The sequence below is a fragment of the Drosophila grimshawi genome, unplaced genomic scaffold (assembly GCF_018153295.1).
Source record: "Drosophila grimshawi isolate 15287-2541.00 unplaced genomic scaffold, ASM1815329v1 contig_311, whole genome shotgun sequence".
In the NCBI taxonomy this organism is placed as follows: Eukaryota; Metazoa; Arthropoda; class Insecta; order Diptera; family Drosophilidae; genus Drosophila; species Drosophila grimshawi.
In genome coordinates, this window is record NW_025063098.1 from 25,694,725 (window position 1) to 25,716,626 (window position 21,902).

General features: G+C 36.8%; 1 protein-coding gene across 19 annotated transcripts in view; it reads right to left on the reverse strand.

Annotated features, from left to right (window-relative positions):
• Positions 1-21,902, reverse strand: part of LOC6568601 (heterogeneous nuclear ribonucleoprotein R) — a 59,904-nt gene that overhangs the window by 4,971 nt on the left and 33,031 nt on the right. For 3 of the 19 annotated variants that reach the window (XM_043214968.1, XM_043214971.1, XM_043214972.1), the window contains 11 exons: positions 12,774-12,892; positions 12,386-12,707; positions 12,086-12,327; positions 8,828-8,963; positions 6,791-6,924; positions 6,589-6,717; positions 6,391-6,531; positions 6,040-6,143; positions 5,231-5,352; positions 3,431-3,705; positions 726-999 (listed from right to left, as the gene is read on the reverse strand). In XM_043214968.1, coding sequence (XP_043070903.1) covers positions 726-999; positions 3,431-3,705; positions 5,231-5,352; positions 6,040-6,143; positions 6,391-6,531; positions 6,589-6,717; positions 6,791-6,924; positions 8,828-8,963; positions 12,086-12,327; positions 12,386-12,707; positions 12,774-12,892 — 1,998 coding nt within the window. Of the gene's footprint in view, positions 1-725; positions 1,000-2,489; positions 2,681-3,430; positions 3,706-4,085; positions 4,129-5,230; positions 5,353-6,039; positions 6,144-6,390; positions 6,532-6,588; positions 6,718-6,790; positions 6,925-8,827; positions 8,964-10,684; positions 10,821-12,085; positions 12,328-12,385; positions 12,708-12,773; positions 12,893-14,334; positions 14,413-21,902 lie in introns of those variants that run through there. The other 16 variants (XM_043214970.1, XM_043214974.1, XM_032740508.1 and 13 more) reach the window with 14 other exon arrangements.

Genomic DNA, 21,902 nt, shown 5'->3' on the forward strand with positions numbered 1-21,902 from the left:
TGTGTGTGCTGCTTACTGCTTTTGTTTTGGTCGTGGGACTAAGATTCATGCAAAAAAAACTGTAGCATACATTTCAGCGCTGAATTTTGATTTTTAATAATTGATGAAAATGATGTGGCAAATGTGTTTGAATTAAAATATTCCGCTTGACCACACAATCCAAAAGCAGCAAGAAGCATAAAAAAAAACTACAGTAAGAAAATGTATATATATATATTATAAAGATTTCATAAAAACACATATGTATATAAGGAGAACAAAATTAATGAATTGATTTCGTTACAACATTGAGAAAAACACGATTACAAAATGCAAAAAAAAAAAGAAAATTTTAAAATTAAAAAAAAATACACACGACATTAATACGTGAACCCCAATTCATACCTCATAGGTGTTTGTGTGTGCTTGTGTGAGTGTGTGTGTGTGTGTGTGTGTGTGTGTGTGTGTGTGTGTGTGTGTGTGTGTGTGTGGGGAGGTTTTAACTTGGCTTTACTTATTAATTTATATGAATTTGTTTTTATGATATATAGGACATTTCTTTTATTATTTTAGTTGTTTTTGTGTTGCTTGTTTGTTGTAGTTGTTGCAGCTGCAGTTGTTGTTGTTGTTGTTGCATTTGAGAACACGTTGTGGTTGTTCATTTTGATTTTGATTTTGGATTTTTTTTTTTATTTTGCTGTTGCTGTTGTTTATTGTTTGGTGGTTTTGTTGTTGGTTGAGCTCACCTGGTAAATTTTGTAGCGGCTTGACGTGCTGGGTGCCAGGAGCGCTGGGACGCATTGGTGCCACCCCACGGACCACCCCCCCGGTTGCTGCTTGCGCCCCCTGAACGGTGGCCGCCCCCCGATGAGCCGCCGCCGCCTGTCCCACCGCCGCCGCCGCCGCCACCGCCGCTGTTGCCGCCTGTGGCGCTGGTTGGGCCACCAGACGACTGATGCTGCCACGTTGGCCAACGGCTCGGCCACGCGGGACTGTGATTCCATGCCCACGACCAGCCCCCTAATCATCATTCATCATTCATCATCATCATCAATGGCATGCACGCATGCATGTGTGTGTGGTGTGGGTGTATGTGTTGTGTGTGTGGTGTGGGTGTATGTGTTGTGTGTGTGGGTGTGTATGTGTGTAGTTCAATGTTATACATATATAATCCAGAGAGCGTGGGTGTTTCCATATCAGAGAGTTTCCATATTCAGGTATTCAGGTTATTCCAGTTTTTCGAGCGTCGATTTTTTGTTATAGTTTTTTGGTTGAGTTTTCGAATTATTTTTGCAGTATTATATTTTTTTTTTGTAAAATGTGTGTATATATATACATATATATATATATATATATATATATAATATATATGGATCGCCAAGATAATTGTCAAATTTGTTGGTCATTTCAAATCGTTGTACAAAATTTGCGAATAAAAATACATTTTGGATTTGGATTTTGTGGAATTTTGAAAGGCAGAATGCAGTTGCGAATTTCGAGAAAAAAATTTAATACGGGTTTGGGTTTTTTTTTTTGTTTTTGAATCGAAAAGATTTGTTGATAGATTTATTTTTGGTTATGATTGGTCGTTGGTGATTTTTGGTTGGTTGGTTTTTAATTTTAGGTATTTTATTTTTTTGGTTTTTGGCAGAGATAGAATTTGTTAGGAATTTTGGTTTTTTGGTTTTGACGAACATATATATAATTTTTTTGTGTTTGCAAAGTTTTTGTAAAAATTTGTTGTTGTTACCGAAAAACATATGATTTGTTTGTATATATATATAAGAGTATATAAACAAGAACATATATAAAAAAGAAAAGAAAGAAAAGAAAAATCGAAATAAACGCGTTAGATTCTTATATTTACATACAATAAATATATATGTAAGTATGTAGTATATATATATATTAAGTTTATATGCAATGTCTTTTAATATGTAGTAAATATATACATATAAATATATATATATATTTATATTTGTATGAAAGATTACGTCTGATACGAGATAAAACAAATGCTAATATATTTTTTGTAAAAATTGTCTGTGTATTTGTTTGTTTTTTTTTTTTTGTCTTTTTGGTGTTTATTTTCGAAATTTGCAATTTTTTACTGCCTCTAATACATAACAAATTAGTTGTAGTACTTAATAAACAACAAATCACAGCGCGCAGGAATTCAAAGTACATGTATCTATTAACAAAAATCGAGCTTCAGCTCCAATTCTTTTTTATTTAACTTTTCTGCTGTCTTAAGATTGACAATATGTAAATAATTTTTTAATCAATTTGTCAGTTGATAAAAATCGAAATAAAAAACCATACAAAGCGGAGCGGGCGGTGCTTAAAAGTATGCTACGAATTTTTTCCTTGGGTTACCAAAAGCGCATTAAACTTAATAAATTTAATAATATGTAAAAAAAACACAATGAATTAATGTATAATTAATAAGTCTATAAAACGCTTAATTTTATTGAAAAAGCATAGCAATATAAAAAGCATTTGATGCATTAAAGCCAAATTAAAAACTAAAGCATAATAAAGCATTTTTTTTTGTTAGTTTCCATGGCAAAAAGCAAAGCGAAGCGAAATGAAAAAAGCTGTATCCGAATGCGAGCGGGTGTGCGTTTGGTTGTGCGTGTGTGTGTAGTATGTGTGTGAGTTGTATCTGTGTGGGCGAGGTTTGATGTGCTGCTTTGTTGTTCTTGTTGTTGTTGGTTGACGTGCAAATTTTGATTTGATTGTAAGCGAAATAAAAAGCGTATATTATAATATATGTAATTAATATGTTGGGGCTTAAAAAAAATCAGCCTTAAAGCAAAACAAAAAAGCTGAAATCAAAAATGTATCGAAATTATATGTAAATAAACAAAAATGCCACTAGCTGAAATTATCATTGATAACAATGAGGCTTTATTCTGTAGAGAAATTTATGTGTTCTCTTCAAGCTTGCTTCTAGAATTAGAAGAAGAGGATCAGTGAGCGTAAACTTTTAAGCCACTCGTTTTAAGGAGCTTTGGAATGTTTTGAAAACATTTGAAATTCTCATAATTCCATTCATTCGTTTATTTTTGATTGAGCTTTATGATTTCTAAGTGCAATTGAAAAGCTCTTTTAGAATTATAGGGAAATAAGCTCTGATCTGTTAACGAAACTTTGAAAGCTCTTTGATGTATAATATATAATTTCAGCTAGTAAAGTATTAAGTCAAAATTAATATTAATAAGAAGATTAGTAGTCGATTTTCCAATCAATTTGTTTTTAACTACTTACAAAGAGAAGCTATAAATTCGTTTAGAAGCTACAAATTCGTTTCATGTGTTTCTGTGTGGCGTGTGTAACTGTTGCTGTAACTGTGATTTCATCAAATGTGTAGGGAAAGAAAGCATTTCTAGACACGATTTAACACAACACGCAACAATTGAAGCGAAAGTTATGGGATTGAAACACGCACCATGACCACTGTGGTATTACTGTAAGTTGCTTGGGTTCTTGACGGACGCTGTTGCTGCGGCGAGTTGAGGGCGGCCCCTCCACTGCCGATGGCAACCGGGGCAACGGCGTTGCTGTTGTTGCCACTGCCTGAGACGACGCCATTGTTTGCAAAATCATAATAATTGTAATCGCCCTCATAGGCGCGATAGATGTCATCGTAATACGAATCAGCCCCAAAATTTGCCGGGCCGGGGCCGCGAAAATCCGGATAGCCGAAATAATCATAATCGTAGTCTACGAAATTTGGTGGATTTTTTTTTTGTTGGTTTTTTTGACAGAAGGATGTGGAAGGAGGAAGGAAGATTATATAGGGTATATATATTAATGCTTCATTGATTCGAGTGTGTGTGTGTGCTGTGTGTGTATGTGTGGTGTGTGTGTGTGTGTGTGTGTAGGTGTGAGAAGGGTTATCCCTATAGTATTTCTCGTAAGCTGCTTTTAAGTCCAATTGTCGTAAGCTCCAATTGGGCGCGTACTAAACGCTGGATGGAATTAGGAGGAGGGTGTGTGGAATATGGTGGGCGTGGCACACATTCATTGATTTATAATAGTAGTAGTAGTAGTAGTGGTAGTAGTAGGTAGATTGATGATGACATTTTTTGGGTGTTACTTACCGGTGATAAAACATCAAACAGTATACAGGGTGCTTAACATTCGCTACACAGAGAACACACAATTGGCAACGTTTAATTATGACATATAAAAAAACACAGCTATGAACAACGTTTATAGGTTAAATTCTAACTATTTTAATTATATGTTATTGCTGTCATGGTCAAAGAGAGCCAGAGAGAAACAGAGAGAGAGAGAGAGAGAGAGAGATCGAGAGCGACTTCAGCATCTTGTCGATGTGAAGTAGGAGATTAAACGAAACAAGAAAAAGGATAAGAATAAAAAGACAACATCGAAGAGAATCGTAACAAAAAAAATAAATAAATGACATGCAAGCAATTAGAAACAAAAGGAGAGAGATAAAAATAGAAAGAGCGCATTGACACATATATAGTAGAAGAAGAACTTGCAAAAATACATGAAAAACATAGAGTGAGGTTATGTTCAAGTAAAAAGTTTGGTTATGTGTGAGTGTGTGTGTGTGTGCGTAAAATTGGTTAAATCTTCAATTGGTTAGTTCTCAATCTAGCTGGATATACATTTATTTATTTTTTTTGTTGCGTATGGATTATAGGTGCTAAGGCATTTTGGTGTACAGGTGTGTGTGTGTGTCTTTGAGTGTGTATGTGTGATAATTTGGTTTAAGGGCGATGGGCACGAGCGTACAAGTTAGTGGGCAGCGCGCTTTCTAACCTTAAATATACATAACTAACTAAAATGAGAGAGAGAGAGAGAGAGAGAGAGAGAGAGAGAGACGGATACATGATACATAAACGATAAAGGTGGATGAAAAAAACCAAAATATTGGCATTGGATTTTTTTTGATGATCTAACTTAAAGTTGTAAGCTGCAAGACCAATTTAGTTGTTTAGTTTTTTTTTTTTTTGTTTTGTTATTTTTAAGGTTAGTTTTCGCCGTTACATTTAACTACAATTTGAACTAAACATAAACCTATCATTATTTGTTGTTTGTTTTTAACTACAAGAAACTAAATCAAATATTATTTCCTGCGATATTATACTCTTTGAGAGAGATACGAGAGCGAGAGACACAGATAATCTTTTTTGATGAGGAGAGGTTATCGTTTTCTTAATTTTTTTTTTTGGTTTTGTGGTTTTTCACTTATTGGCGTATTTGCCCAACTTACCGTATTCGCGGGGCATCGGCGTGCGCAGCGGCATACGCGCCCCTGGGATTCGCATGGGCGTTATGGACATCATGCTGGGATGTGTCGGCGACAGGTTTCTGTATGGAGACAATGTTTCAAATCTTAACAACCAAAGAGTTTCACAATTTGTCGGGAGTTTGTTGTGTTGGGTGATTTTCATTTTTTTTTTTTCATTTTTTTTTTTTTTTTTTTTTTTAGTTTTAAAATTTGTGGGTAGGTGATGATAGTAGATCGTTCAACACCCACATATTTGGGTTAGGATCACGACGTGGCAATTGACAATTGGCAATAAAAAGAAAGAAAATATAAAAATTATACAAATTAATTGATTGAATTAATATAAGGAATCGAGTGACTTGAAAAGCAAACATATTTTTTGAACACTTGAATTTCAATCAAAATCGTTGTAGGCCAATTCTATGCAAATCGTTCAGTTTTGCATTGCATTTTAATTTTTGTATTTTGGAATTTTGTCGCTCCAATTTTGTGTTGATGTTGTTGTTGTTGTGCTAGACAAGGATCGTGTGTGTGTGTGGTGTGTGTGGATTAAAGCCTTGCATGAATGTTTTTTGCATATAAATATAGGATCTTTCCCATGATCAATATTATATCAATGTATGTCTGTAATCGGGAATTGTGGCTTTTATCGATTTATATCGATATCAGTTATATAATTAAATAAACTTGATCAAATTGGTCAAGTAACTTTTCAGCTCTCATTCATTCAAGGCTTTATCGGCATGGTTTTTGTTATTTTTTTATATTAGGGATAGTACCCAAACACTTACCCGATTCCGGGACGCCCTTGCATCATTTGCATCATGCGTCGTTCGCGTGCGCGCAGAATTTCTTCCTTTTTCTTTTTGTCCGATGGCGGTTTGGCAAGTGAGACCTGTACAAAAAAAAAATAACAAAACCAAAATATTAAATGCTGTTGAATCAAACTGATTCTGGTACATCAAATATGAAGATATGGGGAAGCTTAAGCTTTTTTCGCTTTTAATTTTTTTAATGTATTCGGATCTGTATTGGTGCCTTACGGTGGTAAGGCATGGTTTGGTTAATAATATCAGTTGCGTTAAAGGCTTCTTAACAAATTTAATTTTTATCCGGTATCGGTATAATACAATAATACCTACCTCAATATTTGAGGCGCCGACCTCCTTGCCATTAAGGCCACGCATAGCTTCGACGGCGCTATCACGATCCTCAAAGTGTATAAAGGCATAGTCTTTAATCTTCTTAACGCGTTCCACTTTGCCATATTGCTCAAATTGTTCCTGAAATGATATTAACTTAGCATTTGCCGCATCGCTTTCGCGATTTACAAAACGAACCTTCAGTTTATCCTCTGTAACGTCTTGCGTTAGATTTCGCACATAAAGCACTTTAACCTTGGACATTGTTTGTTCATCCGGCTCTTCCTGTGGATCGGCCCAGTCGACTATAATATCACATCCCCAAACCTGATAATAACAAAAGGATAGCTTTTATGAATTGTTCCTAAATATAATTATGATATATATATAATATACTTGCCTTAATTCTACCAGTGCCAAGTCTCCGTTTGGCCAAAGAAGCCGCCTTATGTGAATCGTATTCGAGAAAGCAGAAGCCGCGATTCTTCTTCTTGTCATCGGGAGAACTATAGATGATTACCTCGTAGAGGCCAGCTATACACATATTCGATTTTAGGTTTATTGCATTTTACAAATACAAAGAGAACGAATGTTAAATGAGTATTTTCAATAATTGACAATCAATTCAAATAATTAGTTCAAATGCAGCTCTACTAAATAGTTATGATTAGTTGTTTTTTTTTTCTTTTTCACACACACATATATAGAGAAATACAACAAAAAAGTATTTGTATTGACAGCATTTTAAGAGTGTGTGTGTGTATGTGTGTGTGTGTGGGGTGGCTCTGTATGTATTTGTAACTGGGTGTGTGTGTGTGTGTAAGTGTGTGATGATAACGGCATCAAATAATCGCCGAACTCTTGAATAATATCGACGACAGAAATATGCACAAAATTTTAAAGCGGGCATTTTTGTGAAAATTTCTGTGTTATCGATATTCTCTTGCAATTTATCGTTTATCGTTAAGGTGATTTTGAAAACCAATGCCAACAAATTCCTTGCTTTTTTTCAAATATTTTTGAATAAATAAAGCTAAGCTAAACTTTTTTTTGTGTGTTTTTTATATATATAAAGAGAGAGAGAGAGAGTATCACATAGAGATATACGTATATATAAGAGAGCGAGAGAGAGAGAGAGAGAGTATCACATAGAGATATACGTATATATAAGAGAGCGAGAGAGAGAGAGAGAGAAAGAAATACACACTTAGAAGGAAAACTAAAATAATAACCAGGGCATCAAACCGGTTCCAAATTTTAATCCGGTTTGATACCCTGTAGGAAACATTATTTCTTTTGTTTCTTTTAATGCATTTTTTGATTTTGTTCTTTTGTACAAGTAACTAAATATATATATATTTATATACATATATATATTTATATATATTTCGAGAGTATTTCCTTTTGATTCGGTTTATTAAACAAAAATAATAATAATAGGATAGTATACACTGTAGAGGCGAGAAACGGAAACTGATTTCAATTTGATTTTTGAATTTTGCTCAAAGAGACAGAGATATAGGAGAGAGAGTAAAAATGAGTTTGTTTTTCTTTTGGGGTGGTTGGGGGGTGGTGGGTTTTACAGCAAGTAGTGTTTTTTCTCCAGTCATTACCATAGTTATATATATGATTGGCCAGAACAGAATCTAGTATAGATTTCTAGACTTCAGTTATACGAATTGTGGTTGTATCCCTAAACAAATTGATGGACTTTGTATATAAAATATGTAACTGCACTCTAAAACAAAAATGTTCAGTTTATTTCAAAAATATTCAAAAATGTTTTTGGTTCTTTTTTTTTTGTTAAATTTTGGCAAATTGTTTAGCTACAGGTTTTCAATGTCAACAAATTGGGCACATTATTAATATACAAATCATAAGCAAAGTGTAACAATTAATTTTTTGTTGTATTTACTAGCAGAAAAGTAGTACTATAGAGCGAGAGAGAGATAGAGAAAGAGAGAGAGAGAGAGAGAGAGAGGGATAGAGTGAGTTGTTAAGGGTACACCCAGACAAAAGTTCTACAGTATTTCTGTTTATCAATTGGCTCGAAATTTATATGGAATTATCATATCGATTCTGAATTTGAATGGTTTATTCAATTTTTAGGTTTGTAACCCGTCTTTTGGAACGTGTAGAAACTTTGCCTCTGGGGAGTTTTTTTTTATTCAATTTGGAAGCCTTTTAAAAGCGAAAATTGCAAAACAAAAATCCAATTAATTAATTAATACTTTTAATTGCTGCTGCAGTCTTTTTTCAATTATCTGCAAATATCGCCTTACATTTTTTTTATATATATTTTTTGTTTTTTAACCAATTATATTTTTTTACCAATTCTCTGAGGGGTTCTTTGGAGGGGGATGGTTTGGTATAGTTGTTTTCTTATTGGGGTTTGTATTTATTTTTTTGGTTGGTTGTTTTGTTTTGGATCACTTACGTGCATGTTTAGAAAATTCCTCAATTAATTCGTCACGATCTCTATTTTTAGGTATATTGCCGACAAATAGCCGGTGATTGTTAAATGATATCGTAACACCAATCTTTTTGCCTTTCCGAATTTCAAAATCATTTAGCTGCAATTGTTCGAAAAGTTCACACAAAACAAAAGAAAATTTTGATTTGCTATGAAAAATTTGTATCCATTTGGGTTTCTGCGGCTGTTTTATTTTTATTTTTTCTCTATTTTGGAATGTTTAGTTTTGTGGGTGAAAAAATTATGGTTGTATCTGATAGTGGTGTGTGTTGTGTGTGTGTAGTATGTGAGGGTTGTTGTGCGTGTGTTGATTTTTTTTTCAATTAAATTTGTAAGATCTAGACTTAGCCTTAGTAATTTTTTTTTGTAAGATTAAGTTTCTTAGTTTGTTATTATTCGTGCCAAATAAAAAGGAATTTATCGAAATATCAAAATTAGGTTTGGTTTTTAGCTAAAATTTATAAGTTGTCAGTTCAACTAATATTATTTAGTGAATTGTATAATGTGTTGTATTTAATATTGCTGTTCACACTACCGAGAGAAGTAATCAAAAATTATGATTTATGACTTAGATTTTTTTTATTACAGCTAAAAACGCGGGTGTCAAACCGAAATGGTGCGGTTTTTCAAATTTACATTTTTTCCTTACGGTATTCCATTCCGTTTAAAAAAAAAAAGTAAAAATAATGCTGAATTTCGATTGTTAATTTCAATAAGTTTCCGGTTTGACACCATGCTATAAAGTCATCTAATACACTTTATATTTTTTGAAATTACAATCTTACCTTTTTACAGAAGTACACTTATAATTAGAAATTTTAGACACCAATATTTCAGATGACCTTATAGCGGTATAAGAAAAAAAAAATTGCCTACCATATTCCACATATAATAAAAGAAAAAAAAATAAATAAAAAAATTGATATGCAATGCATACAAAATTTTGGTATAATTTCAATTTTCCATTTTGGTATTGTTTTTTTTTTCACGCAAAGTTAATGACTGGAGATATTATATATATATATATTTATGAAACAATAGTAAATAGTAAAGAAATGCTTTTGTACCATTATTTAAAGCGTATGGCAAATGGCAAAATGGCGTCTAACTATGGGCTGAAGTATGTGTATGGCCGTGTATGTGTATGAGTGGGTGTGTCTGTGTGTGTGTGGGTGTATGTGTACTTTTGTGTGCGTAACCTAAATACAATTTGTAGACAATAATTGTTTTTAAACAGAGTGTCAACCCGAATCGTATTCCGTTCCAATTTATGGTTTGCATTTTTTTTTCGTTATTCGGTTATGTTGGGCAATATATGGTCTACTGTATTCCAAATCGGTCAAGTTGCGGTTGCGATTTCGGTTTGACACCCTGATTTTAAGTGCATTCATGTGTTTTTTTTTCGCATTTGAAAAGAGTCTCGAGTAAGGGAATAATGAGGAAATGATTTCCTTTGATTACTTTATGATTTTTGACTGCATGGATGGATTGGATGGTTGGATGTTTTTATGTTGGATGGTGATGAAAGCAATAAAGTAAATGAGTAAAAATAAAAGAACTTAAACGTTAACAAAAAAATAACCTAAAGCTGAACAATAACCCTAAACTAAGACCCTGCCTGCCTGCCCAATTAGCCAATTATCAATTCTTGTTGTAAGCCAATTGGATTTTTGTTTTGAATTAAAGCCGATTTTTTGGAGACAAGTGAAAGGCGTGGAGAGAGAGAAAGAAGAAGAAGCGCCACCTTTCACAGACAGCTCTCCAATAGTTGGAAAATTTTAAATACGTTGTTAATTTTGTGTGTTTTGTGTTTCAATTTACCTGTAAGTTTACCAAATTCCTCTAAAATTTCATCTTTGCCTTTTGACTTGGGTATATTGCCTACGAAAAGGCGTAGATTCGGTACGCTTATATTTATTTTCAGACACTTGCCGGGTTTTATTTCGTGATTATCGAGCTAGGGGAAGGTAAAATGTTGTTTTTAATACCAATTCAATTGTTAATCAATAATAAATCATAAATAAAAATGATAATTTGTAAAAAAAAGAAAAGAAAAACTGAAAATTGGGTTGAGGTTGGGTCATTGGATGTTGTCGGTTTCGGGTTGTGGGGGCGGGCGAGGTTTACAATATATCAAATTAAGAAAATATCAACAAACAAAAAAAAAACAATTTAGAATAATTTTGCATTACCAATTTCGAAATGTTTTTGCAGTTTTTTTTTTGTTTTATTTGTTATCGTTGGGAGCCGCATTTTGAAATATTAATTTAAAAGAACAAGTTAGTTAAGAGAGAGATTCTTGTTAGTTATAGTTAGATGATAATTTAAAGCTCTCCTGGATGGTTAGTTAGTTAATTTTTTTTTAGGGGACATGCTCGAGTTGCATTTGTTTTTGTGTTCTTTTTTTTCATCTTTTCATAAAACCAGACAATTGGAAACGTACCCCTAATATTATATAGATTATTTATCTACAAAGTTGATAGGCTACGATTTTGATATGATGATGCTCTATATAGCTACAGATTGACTTAAGACTAGGAAAATGAATTCAAAAAGAATAGAGTGAAAATAATATATAGATAGAGAGAGAGAGATAGGGGATTGTACAGATTTGCAGTATATATAGAATATGAATCGCAGAGAGAACTCTTTTCAAATTATGCAAATTTCGTTTGACTCGCTTCTAGTAGTAGGTAGTACTTTCGATTTATCATCTATGTATATAAGAAAAAGGACATGCACACATAACAAATTACAGATATATATATATTATATATATCTATATAGAGTATAGGCAGAGCACAAGAGTTAGAGAGTTAAGAGTTCAAGGCAGGATATTAATCTCTTTTAAAGCGCCAAATCGGGTAATTTTTGTTTAGTTGTTCTTTGGTGTTGGATTCTCAATTCGTACGAATTTTGGTTGCAAGCGCGGCTGTGTTGAGGACCAAAAACGTTTGTAACGAACTTTACCTACTATACAGATAGAAATTTTTGGATATATGTATGTTGTATATATATATATAGCATAAGTGATACAATAGTAATAGTAATAATATAATATTAAGCGCTTTATATGGACGGACGGTGTTATTTCTTTTAATTTTTTTTTTGTTTTTTGCTGTGTTTAGGTTTTTTTTTTTTTGAGGCGGGGGTAAAAAGTTAGGGGTGGCTGGGTAGTAGGTTGGGTGTTGTGATAGTCAAAAGGGGTTTGGGCATAAATACCTGTCGCACAGCATTGATGGCCGCCTCGCGGTTTGTGAATGTGACAAATGCGTAACCACGATTTGTGCCCGTCATCGGGTCCATCATGAGCCGTAGGTCCCAAATGACGCCACAGTTCTCGAATAGCGGTATTAGCTCATCCTCGAACATATCCTTGGGTATTTTGCCACAGAAGACCTCGCAACCGTTGCCAGGCACATTGCCCTCCCAATTTGGTGGCGGCCCGCCATATTTGCGTTGTCCTATTGAATATATATAAATAATTCCCAATTCGAGTGTGTAGCTAAAATGTGTACTTACCTGTAGTCACATCCAATGTGTAGCCGGTGCGCTCGAGTATCTTTTTGATCTTGTCTTCGTCGGGGCCCTTCACCTGTATGGTGCTGGCGGTCGCTGGTACACCCTGCTGGCTGGCGCGACTCTTCTGGCGATAGGTCTTCATGACCCCGCACAGGTAGGCAGACTTATTTGACACATGCTCCAGATTTGACTCGAGGAACTGACTAAGCACATTCAAGGCACCATCGACGGGAAACTCCTTGAGCGCGTCCAGCGCACGCTCATCCAACTCGGCGTGAGCCAGTTTACCGGTTTTGTAGATTTCATCCAGTTTGCCGGCGACCTTCAAAATTGAAAATACAATTAAGAATAAGCACATACAACTATGTATATATATCTGTGTGTATACCTTCTTGTCCAGACCGTATTCCAGCAGCTTGGGATAATCCTCTGTACGTTCGCCATCGCCACGGTCATCGGCTTTCTGGTTAATGTCATCTAATAATTCGCCATTGCCTTCCGCCATTTCTGCAATTGCAATTACAAATAAAAATGAGAAATTATATTCCCCAAAGTCGTAATTATGTACGTTAAGAGTTCAATGAACAAGCACAAAATAAAAATGTTGAAAATGGGTCGCGAGTATTTGCGAACAAAATTCGCAACGCACGCACAAAGAGCGACAGAGACAGAGAGAGAGCGAGCGAACGGCAGACAACAAAGCTATCAGAGCGTGGGAGAGGGAGAGAAGTTTGCGAATAAGTTCATTGACTTCAAACAAATTGTGCGTTGCGTATGATCAACAGAGTGGGCCAAAAGAGCACACAGAGAGAGAGAGAGAGAGAGACAACGCAGCACGCACAAATTAGTGCGTGCGTGACAGAGATAATCAGCAGCAGCAGTGGAGAGAGGAGAGCATGACAACAAAAGCAAAAGGTAAACAATAGAAAAGAGGCGCGTTCGCGAAATGTGCGTGCGTCTGTCCGAATGCCGGACACACGACGAACACACACGACGACCGACCCGAGCCGACGGCACGCTTGCAAAACGCAGCCATAGAAACTATACTGTGACGTTGACATTTGTATTTGTTTGTGTGTGTGTGTGTGCGTTGCGTTGTGTGTCATTAGGACGCGAGGCAAAACTGGTTGCGAGCTAATGTATTGAAAAGAGCTTTTTTTGTATGTTTGACATATGTATATTATTTTATTATTACTATTTATTATTTTATATATACCTACTAATTTATATGTACATACAAAATAATTAAAATACAACAAATTAAATAAAACAAAGTGCATACTATTTTCTCATGCTTGTGTCACTGTGCACAGGTGCACTAGCCGAGCAAAAGCAGCTGTCATAATGCAAAATTAAACGAAGTGTTGCCAAGTAGAAGTAGAAAATACGCACACACACACACACACACACAGAGCGAAACCAATCTATTATCAGCAAGCAATAAAAACTATATTATTATTTGAGCGTTTGGTATGCGGCGATTGCTCAAACAAAAGCAAACACACAAAAAAATAGAGAAAAGAACTACACAAAACGCGATTATTGCGTAACTACAGTGGGCAAAAAGAAAAAAAAAAGTTATCGAAGATCGCAATGTGCGCGAGAGCCCAAGAGCGTTAAATGAATGACCAAACGTGAGAGAGAGCGGGAGAGAGCGAGCACGCGTGGGCAGCAGTGACGAACGAATGCTTGGGGGGATGGGGGGTGTGTGCAGGCGTTCGCTGTTCATAATTCTGTTTTGCATTGCAAACAAAATGTAGAATTTTCAATGCTGCTTTTTGTTTGTTGCTCTCTCCACGGCTCTCTCTGCGCTCACTCTGCGCTTTTGCTTTGGCTTTGGCTATTGCTATTTCTTTCTTTTTTTTGCTTGCTTTTTTGCTATCGTTCTTTCGCATGACATTGAAATACTTTTTTATGTCGAATTTATTGCTGTTGTTGTCATTACTCACTTGCGCCCCTGTCGCGGGGCTTAATCTCGTTGTTGGCAGCTGACAGCGTTGTTTTTGCTGCTGCCGATGTCGCTGCCACTGCTGCAGCGTCGATGCGCTGCTCCTGCCGCTGCGAAACGTTAAGAAACATTGCGAAAAGAGGAAAACAATTTAATTCCAGAGAGAAATGCGAGTTTTGTCCTTTTGAAAATGTTTGTATTCGGAATTGAATTTTGCTATTTTTTTTTAATTGTTGTAAGACAAACAGTCCCGAATTGTACAGCTAATTTTTCACAACTGGCAAACAATAAGTTTTGAGTAATGTCAAAAAACAAAGAGACGACAAAAGCCGACTTGATTTTCAATTATGCACGTGCTGTGCCCACATATCGATAATTTCTGAAATAACAACCCTGTTGCCCTCCCTCCTTTGGGTCCCTGCTAACACCATCAACACTGATAACTATTTAAAATTGCAATGTGACCCAAAACAATATGACCAAAATGCCGAGTCAACAGACACGCCTTCCCCTTGGTGGGGGAGGGAGGGCGGTGTTGACTATTGAAAATTGTCTGGGCGTGAAAATGCAGCGAGCTGCAAGTGAAAAGTGCTGTTGACAGCGGCAGCAACCGCATGTGGCGCATTATTTGCTGCAAACACAACAGGGAGCAGCGCGTCGCAAGTGCCCCCCATTGAGCTGTACTATGCTGTGGAAGAGTATATTAAATAGCGTGGACTATGTTAGTAGAGACATATACTTTAAGCATGTTATCGATTTTCGATCACAAACTTAGCAGTTCAGTTTTGACATTGGCAACACTGTAGAAATAGGGTTCGCGGTAATTCTCCAACTATCAAAATACCGCCAGTGAAAGGTGAAGGCATTCTTTTTTATGTGCTGGATACCTGTTCAATTTTCCAAGCCCGTTCATCTTCTGCCTGTTATAACATATTTTTTTTATGAATTCAGGATATACAATTTACTAGTGCTGCTGCTTCAGTACTCTTTGCTTGCCAAATTGAAATATTCTTTCAGGAGCCGTAATCACATACGTACACATAATAACTCATTGACGTAACTGTAGTAAACTTTTGTGTATATTTTACACATTATTTTTGTGATACTCTGGGCCCGTACAGAGATAGCCACATTCCGCAACGAGGTCTCGTTTTGAATATTGTGTTTCAAAACCCCAGGTCCGCTTGCATGGGCTTCTCTTATTACATGTGTAGAGGCATTCTCATAACCGTATTCATGTCCAATTCTCACCCCTAAAGCACATCACACCCCCTCACACACACAACACTCTCTGACCTGCACCACACATATTCAATTTGCACATATTTTTCTGTGCAAATTTCAGCTTTTTTATTTTATTTTTTATCCTGTCTGTGAACATCATTTTGAATGCATGTTTGTTGTTGCAGCCAGCAGAGTTCCATTTCAAGTTCCGCCCTTGGTTGCATAAAAAACGAGAGAATGCAGCAAAAAGAATAAAAACAGAAATTTGCATGGTTTTTTTTTTTTTTTTTTTTGCTTGGTAACTACCTCAATAAATTTTATGTTGACGCCCGGAATATGTAAACAACAACGTGGTCTCAAACAAGCCGCAAATACATGGCCCGGCACTTGTGCTGCTCTGTGTGTGCCGTTCCCGTTAGTTACTATTCTATGCGAATTCATTTTTTTGGTTTGTTTGTTTGCACCCTTAACTACAGCTACTGCCGTGCAGTGCGGAAGGGTGGGCGGCGAGGTGTGTGTTTAATATTGGGTGAGTTTCCACACACAGAGAAAAATGTCATAGTAATTGACTTGGAGATACCATATAAGCTAGATTGCTACAGGTCGAAACAGCTACGACTAACCGATACCCTTGTAATTGCATAGATGTGCTGTCGGTAATCGATTTGTATCGATATTCGTATAACGAGTGCAATAATTTGATCTGTGTAGTGTGCCATACAGGTTAGAATTCGACAGTACAGATGCCTCGACTAAGAGATATCCTGGCTCTGCCAATTATTATCTCTACAATTATAGATGTACTATCGATAAATCGATTTGTATTGATACTCGCATTATTAAACTTTTTTTTTCATATATATAACTCCCATTTTGAGTAAATAAGAAATTTCAATAAATTTTCGCTGTGTGTCTGCTTTTCTGGTTGTAGGCCAAGAGATAATGTTTGGTGTAAGGTTAGTAAATCAGCGATATGACAAATGCCTGGCGCGACCAATTTAATGCAGCTTTCAATAACAGGAGGGCGCACAAAAGAAAATCAAAATTGCTGATAAAGCGAAATAAATCGCTTTTCGCCCATATTGAGAATGAGGGGACTTCAGCCAGCCAGCCAGCCAGCAGTCAGACATTATGTCTGCATGGGGGACGGACGGACGATGAACGACGATGGTGTCTGCAACTGGAATTACAATGCAGTTCAAATGGCCAGACGGTGTGTGGCAGGGAGGGGGCAAGGAGTGTGGGGTCAGCGAGAGGAGAGTGTGCTCTGTTTGCTGTTGCTGCTTCTGCTGCTTTTGGGGGTTGCTTGCCATCAAATGGCAGTTGTTAAAGCACCCAAATCCACAATGACACCAGCTATACAAGCAGCAGAACTTTCAAATGACACTAGATTAAAGTGATCGTATTTATTATTACTGTGAAAGAGTGAACAATAATAATTTATACAACGCTTGATGCTTTAATAAGCTTTATATATATATAAATTAAATATATAAGTTTATTCTTTTAATTATAGAGGAAAACACTTAAAGCTTTAAAACACCATTTAAATTTCTATTTGAAGCCACAAAATCAAAATACACATTTATTTGAAATTCTATTTTTAGGAAAATAATATTATTAATATCATTTATTACTAAAGTCACTGAGGCTTAAGTCGACTCGCTTGAATTTTAAATTTCAAGAAGCTTCACAAGGGCATAGCTATAGAGAGAGTGGGTGGTGCGGGCGAGCTGTGGAGAAGGCAGCCTGGGCTGGAGGCTTGGTGGACACATTGTGGACATTTTAAATCTTATTGCCATGGACGACGACGACGATAACAAAAGGAAACAGAGTAACGAAAAGAGAATGCGGGGCAAAACTTATATATTGATTTTCTTGACAAACTTCACTAAAGCAATTTGGTGGGGTTGGGGGAGGGTAGTGTGCAACCCTTTTGGGAAAGGCATGTAGATAAGCCACCCGAGGGAAGAGAGCCGACAGTGCCATAAGCCGACTTAAGGCACGAAAATAGCTGCAAGCAAGTTCTAGTAGTTGCTTGCAACACAACTGCAGACATGCCACTTGAAACGGGAACGTGGTCAGAACGCCGCTAGCGGAAGTGTGGCAAATGTTTGCTGTAATTTATGGCCGGCAAGATACGGTGGGAGGGGTGGTGGTTAGGCGAAAGGGGGTCGATGTGGCCGCATAAGTTGCAGAAATTAATGCCACACATTGCGACAACGAAGCAATTGTGGCACACAAGAGGTAAATTAGAAAGGGGCATGCATGCAGAACAAGCAGAAGAAAAAAGAATAGGAAATTCCTTGTAATTTATGGTAAATAACGCACCCAAAAATGCATTCCTCCCCACATTTAGCAAATATGCGAATTGCCCAGGCGGAAGTCGGGACACAACTAGGATGGCTATTAAATGCAAAGCCGGAAATCGTAGAAATGCATTATTGAACATAAATCAAAAACTCCTACTTAAGAATATGAGCTCAAAAACAGTGGGGTTCATATTTAGAATATTTTGTAAATGATGACCACTAAAGTAAGAATGCTTTAGTCGAGAGTGCTCGACGATTTTTTTTGTTGTTATGTTAAACTATGTATTTATATCAATTAAAGTGTGGTTTTTGTTGCTATCGGAGATCGATTTGTATCGATAAAAATTGAAATTTCGTAGTTCTATATATATATATATATATATATATATATATATATATGAAAAATAAAAAACAATATGAACATTTCTTGGCATATTTTCAACTTGCCATCAAATGTTGCAAAGTAAGCTTTTTATTAAGGAATACGTCATACTATTTCGAACACATTCCCGCAATGATAAATATTTTGTTGGATTTGCGCTTGCCAAAAACAAGCCATAATCCACACAATCTTATAGTTCGAACTGACATATGTTGGCCACAGTAAAACACGAATACTTCTGCACTTGGCTGCATTTGGGCTGCCAAGAAACCAATCAGATGAGAATCCTTGCAGCCTCTTTTGCTGCAAAACAATATTTGCGCCAAGCTCTTTTGGCAGCCGTAAAACTTTCAATATTTGCTGCACACAAACACACAATTCTGTGGCCGAAAAGCGCAGGACACGCTTCACGATGCTCAACGACCATCAACAAATGAAAAAGCAGCTACGAGACACTAGGGGGATGGGGGAATGTTGCCAGTCACATGTAACTGGCCAGGCACTAAAAAATTGACTGCAATGCGGCTAAGGCCGGGAATCAAAGGATCACGTGGCTGGAAGGGGTGGTGGTGGGGGGGTGGAGTAACAAAGGGCGGGAAAGTGGTGTAAGAATGTACAACAGTTGCATGCAACCGAACATTGTGTCTGCCATGTCCGGGGAATGTTCTATTTGTATTTGTGCAGTGCGCAAAGGAAAAAAAAATTAATATATAAAAGGACAACGGGCTCTCCTATGAGCAAGTATATAAAGCCGTCGCCAGGGGGCGCCCGCTTCTTTCACAAAAAAATAAAAATAACAATTCATTTTTATATTTGTATGTCTGTATGTATATATATATATATAGTATATACAATAAGATCGGGGCTAAAGCATGAGAATGCACAAGAATGTGGACAGGTCGTCCGCCCTGGAAAAAGGATGAATTTGTATACCCTTACTTTGAGGGCGATAGAGGCATATTTCTATGTTATCTTGATCAAACTTTTGATATATCCGTATTTTTGTTGCAGAAGCGGCTAACTATATCTATTATAGACCTAATATAAATGCAAAATAATGTTTATTCCACAGACACACAGAGGTAAGGCTTAAAACAGTGTTTAAATTAAAAATTCCACTTGCGAAATAATACTTTACTTTTACACACAGTTTATGTTACGTATCAAAGTCTTTTCAAGTCACATCGGGACTACTGTAAAACTTTGCCTGTTTTCTACTAATTCTTTATCTGCTCAAAGATTACAAACTCATCGAGATAGATTTCAAATTTGTATCAGAGTATTCTATTACATCTGTATAGATCCGTACATCTTATTGAATGAGTCTCGAAATTGAATCGATTTTCAAACCAACAAAAGCCATAATTATTATTATTATTTGTATCTATTTTTCCTAATTTATAAATTGCAACTTGTAACATTTACACATTGGTTTCCATTCGCCAACAACCCGCTGCGAGCTGCGCCGGCAACGAATATGGGTTTTTGTTGCCAAGTCGGCTCTCGTCACCAGCTCTCCATCTGGCCAAGTTTTCTTTTGGCTTGAACAACGGCTGTATTATATAGTTAGTTTTGGCTTTCATGGCGAATTAGAAAAGAGTGCCGGCTGCAGGCGCCTCACAATTCTCTGCTGGGGGGTCGTGCGCGCATCTGGATGCAACTTGACTTGCTTCCTTACTTAGCATATTTTATTTGCAAAATTAGGCTGCATTTTTTTCTTCGGCCCCAAGCCAGACCGCGCCTGCCTGCTGTGAGGAGGTGCTGCGCCTTGCAATTGTGGCTGCCAGTGGTGCCAGGCACCACACAAACAGGGCACACACACTCACACAGACAATTCGCTGCTGTTGTTGTAAACTGTAGTACCCCACAGAGCCTTGCGATGCATAAAATACAGCACTCAGTAGTGGCAAAGAGAATGCACATGCGAGCGAGTCATCCTTGCGATATATGCGATATATATACAGATATATATTAAGCAGTTAAAAAGATGACAGAGTATTTCGCTTCATCTACAACGTTAATCAAAGCTGAGCTTTAAAATAAGTACAGTGGGTTAGGTTAGGTTAGATTGTCGGTGGCGTCTGGAGGAAGAAGATATGTACAGTAAGGTAACAATATTAATCTCTGTAAAACCTAAGCGACGAAATGTTTAATTTATGCTATGATATATTTCAAAATCCGCAAAGACAAGCGGCCGACCATATCAACTTGCTGAATCAAACTAAGCTGAGTTGTGCCTAGTTTAAATATGAAATATTTAATATTCGCCGAATTGAGATGCCTGCAAAGGGAGATCCCAAATGTTGTACTCTTCTACTACAAAGAACTGGACACAGTGACAGAGAACTTGATGAATCCTGAAGTTTGTATATGTGTCGCATTAATATCGATAGTGCAGTAAAGTCAGCTAAGCTTGGTCAACTTTTCACAGCTTTATTATTTAATATTTCAGTTATAAGCTGAAAAATCTAGCTTAGAGGGGGCGCACTTTAGCTAAGCCAGCTTTATTGCATTTGCACTCTTATACTTTATATGGCCAAGTAAGAAAATTATAATTCAAGAAAATATCTTAAGTTGATTTTAAGTCTAGCTATGCAATTACATTAACATATTTACACACGTTTTGTCACGGCCAAGATTATCCTTGAAAGTTTTCCTATCTGGCTTCTCATTATCTTTTTTGGCCTGTCAAACTTGCAACAAAAAGAAGAAAAAAAAATGGAGGAAGAGGAAGCAGCACCAATGCAACATTGCAAGCGCAAAAATGAAAAGTCGGAATGCGAAAAGAGGCAAAAGCGGCGACTAAATGCGGCATGAAAACGTGTTTGCCGGCAACGAACTCAACTTGCCTGCCGCCGGCTCCAATAAACTCCCCCCCCCCCCCCCACACACACAATCATGCAACACCCAACTGAAAAAAAGAGAGAGAAAGAGAGACTGCTCGTTGAACTCCCTGCGGCTGCAGAAAACATGGCGAAGCGCCAAATTATCCACACATGCAGACAAGACAAGAGCGGAGCAAAATGAAGTAGAGGGGAGAGAGGATGTGGAGGCCAAGAAGCAGCAGGCAAAAGAAACGGAAACAAGATACAAGAACTGCAAATAATTGCAGCTGTACCTCTATCTATCTCTCTCTTTCACTCACACATGCATTCTCGCTCTCACTCGCTGCGGTTGAGAGCGCGCGCATTGCACTCGCAAAGCTTTCGACAATGCAGCAAAAAGCTTGTTTGGCGCTCTCTCTCCCTTACTCGCTCTCTCGTTGCATGCAGCGACGAGTTGAGCCGGCCGGTTTTCGCTTACTTTACACATACATATATGTGCACATGTGTGTGTGTTTGTGGACGCCATTTGGTTGACACGTGGCTGACGTGGAGCCCAGGCAACAAAATATGTGCAAATGGGCAAGGCGAAGACACAATTAGAAAATAAATTGAAATTGCTAAAGTCAGCAAAAGAGAACAACTAAAAAATAAAAACATTATATATTGAAGAACTAAAATAAAATATAAAGACAGCAAAGCAAAGGCGAAGCGACGCAAACCGGTTTCTGCAACAGCAACAACAACAAGAGATCCGAAGCAACTTTGTCTGGATTTTTCCTTATTTTAAGTTCACTTTTAATGATTTGCGGCGGCGGGCAAAAAATCA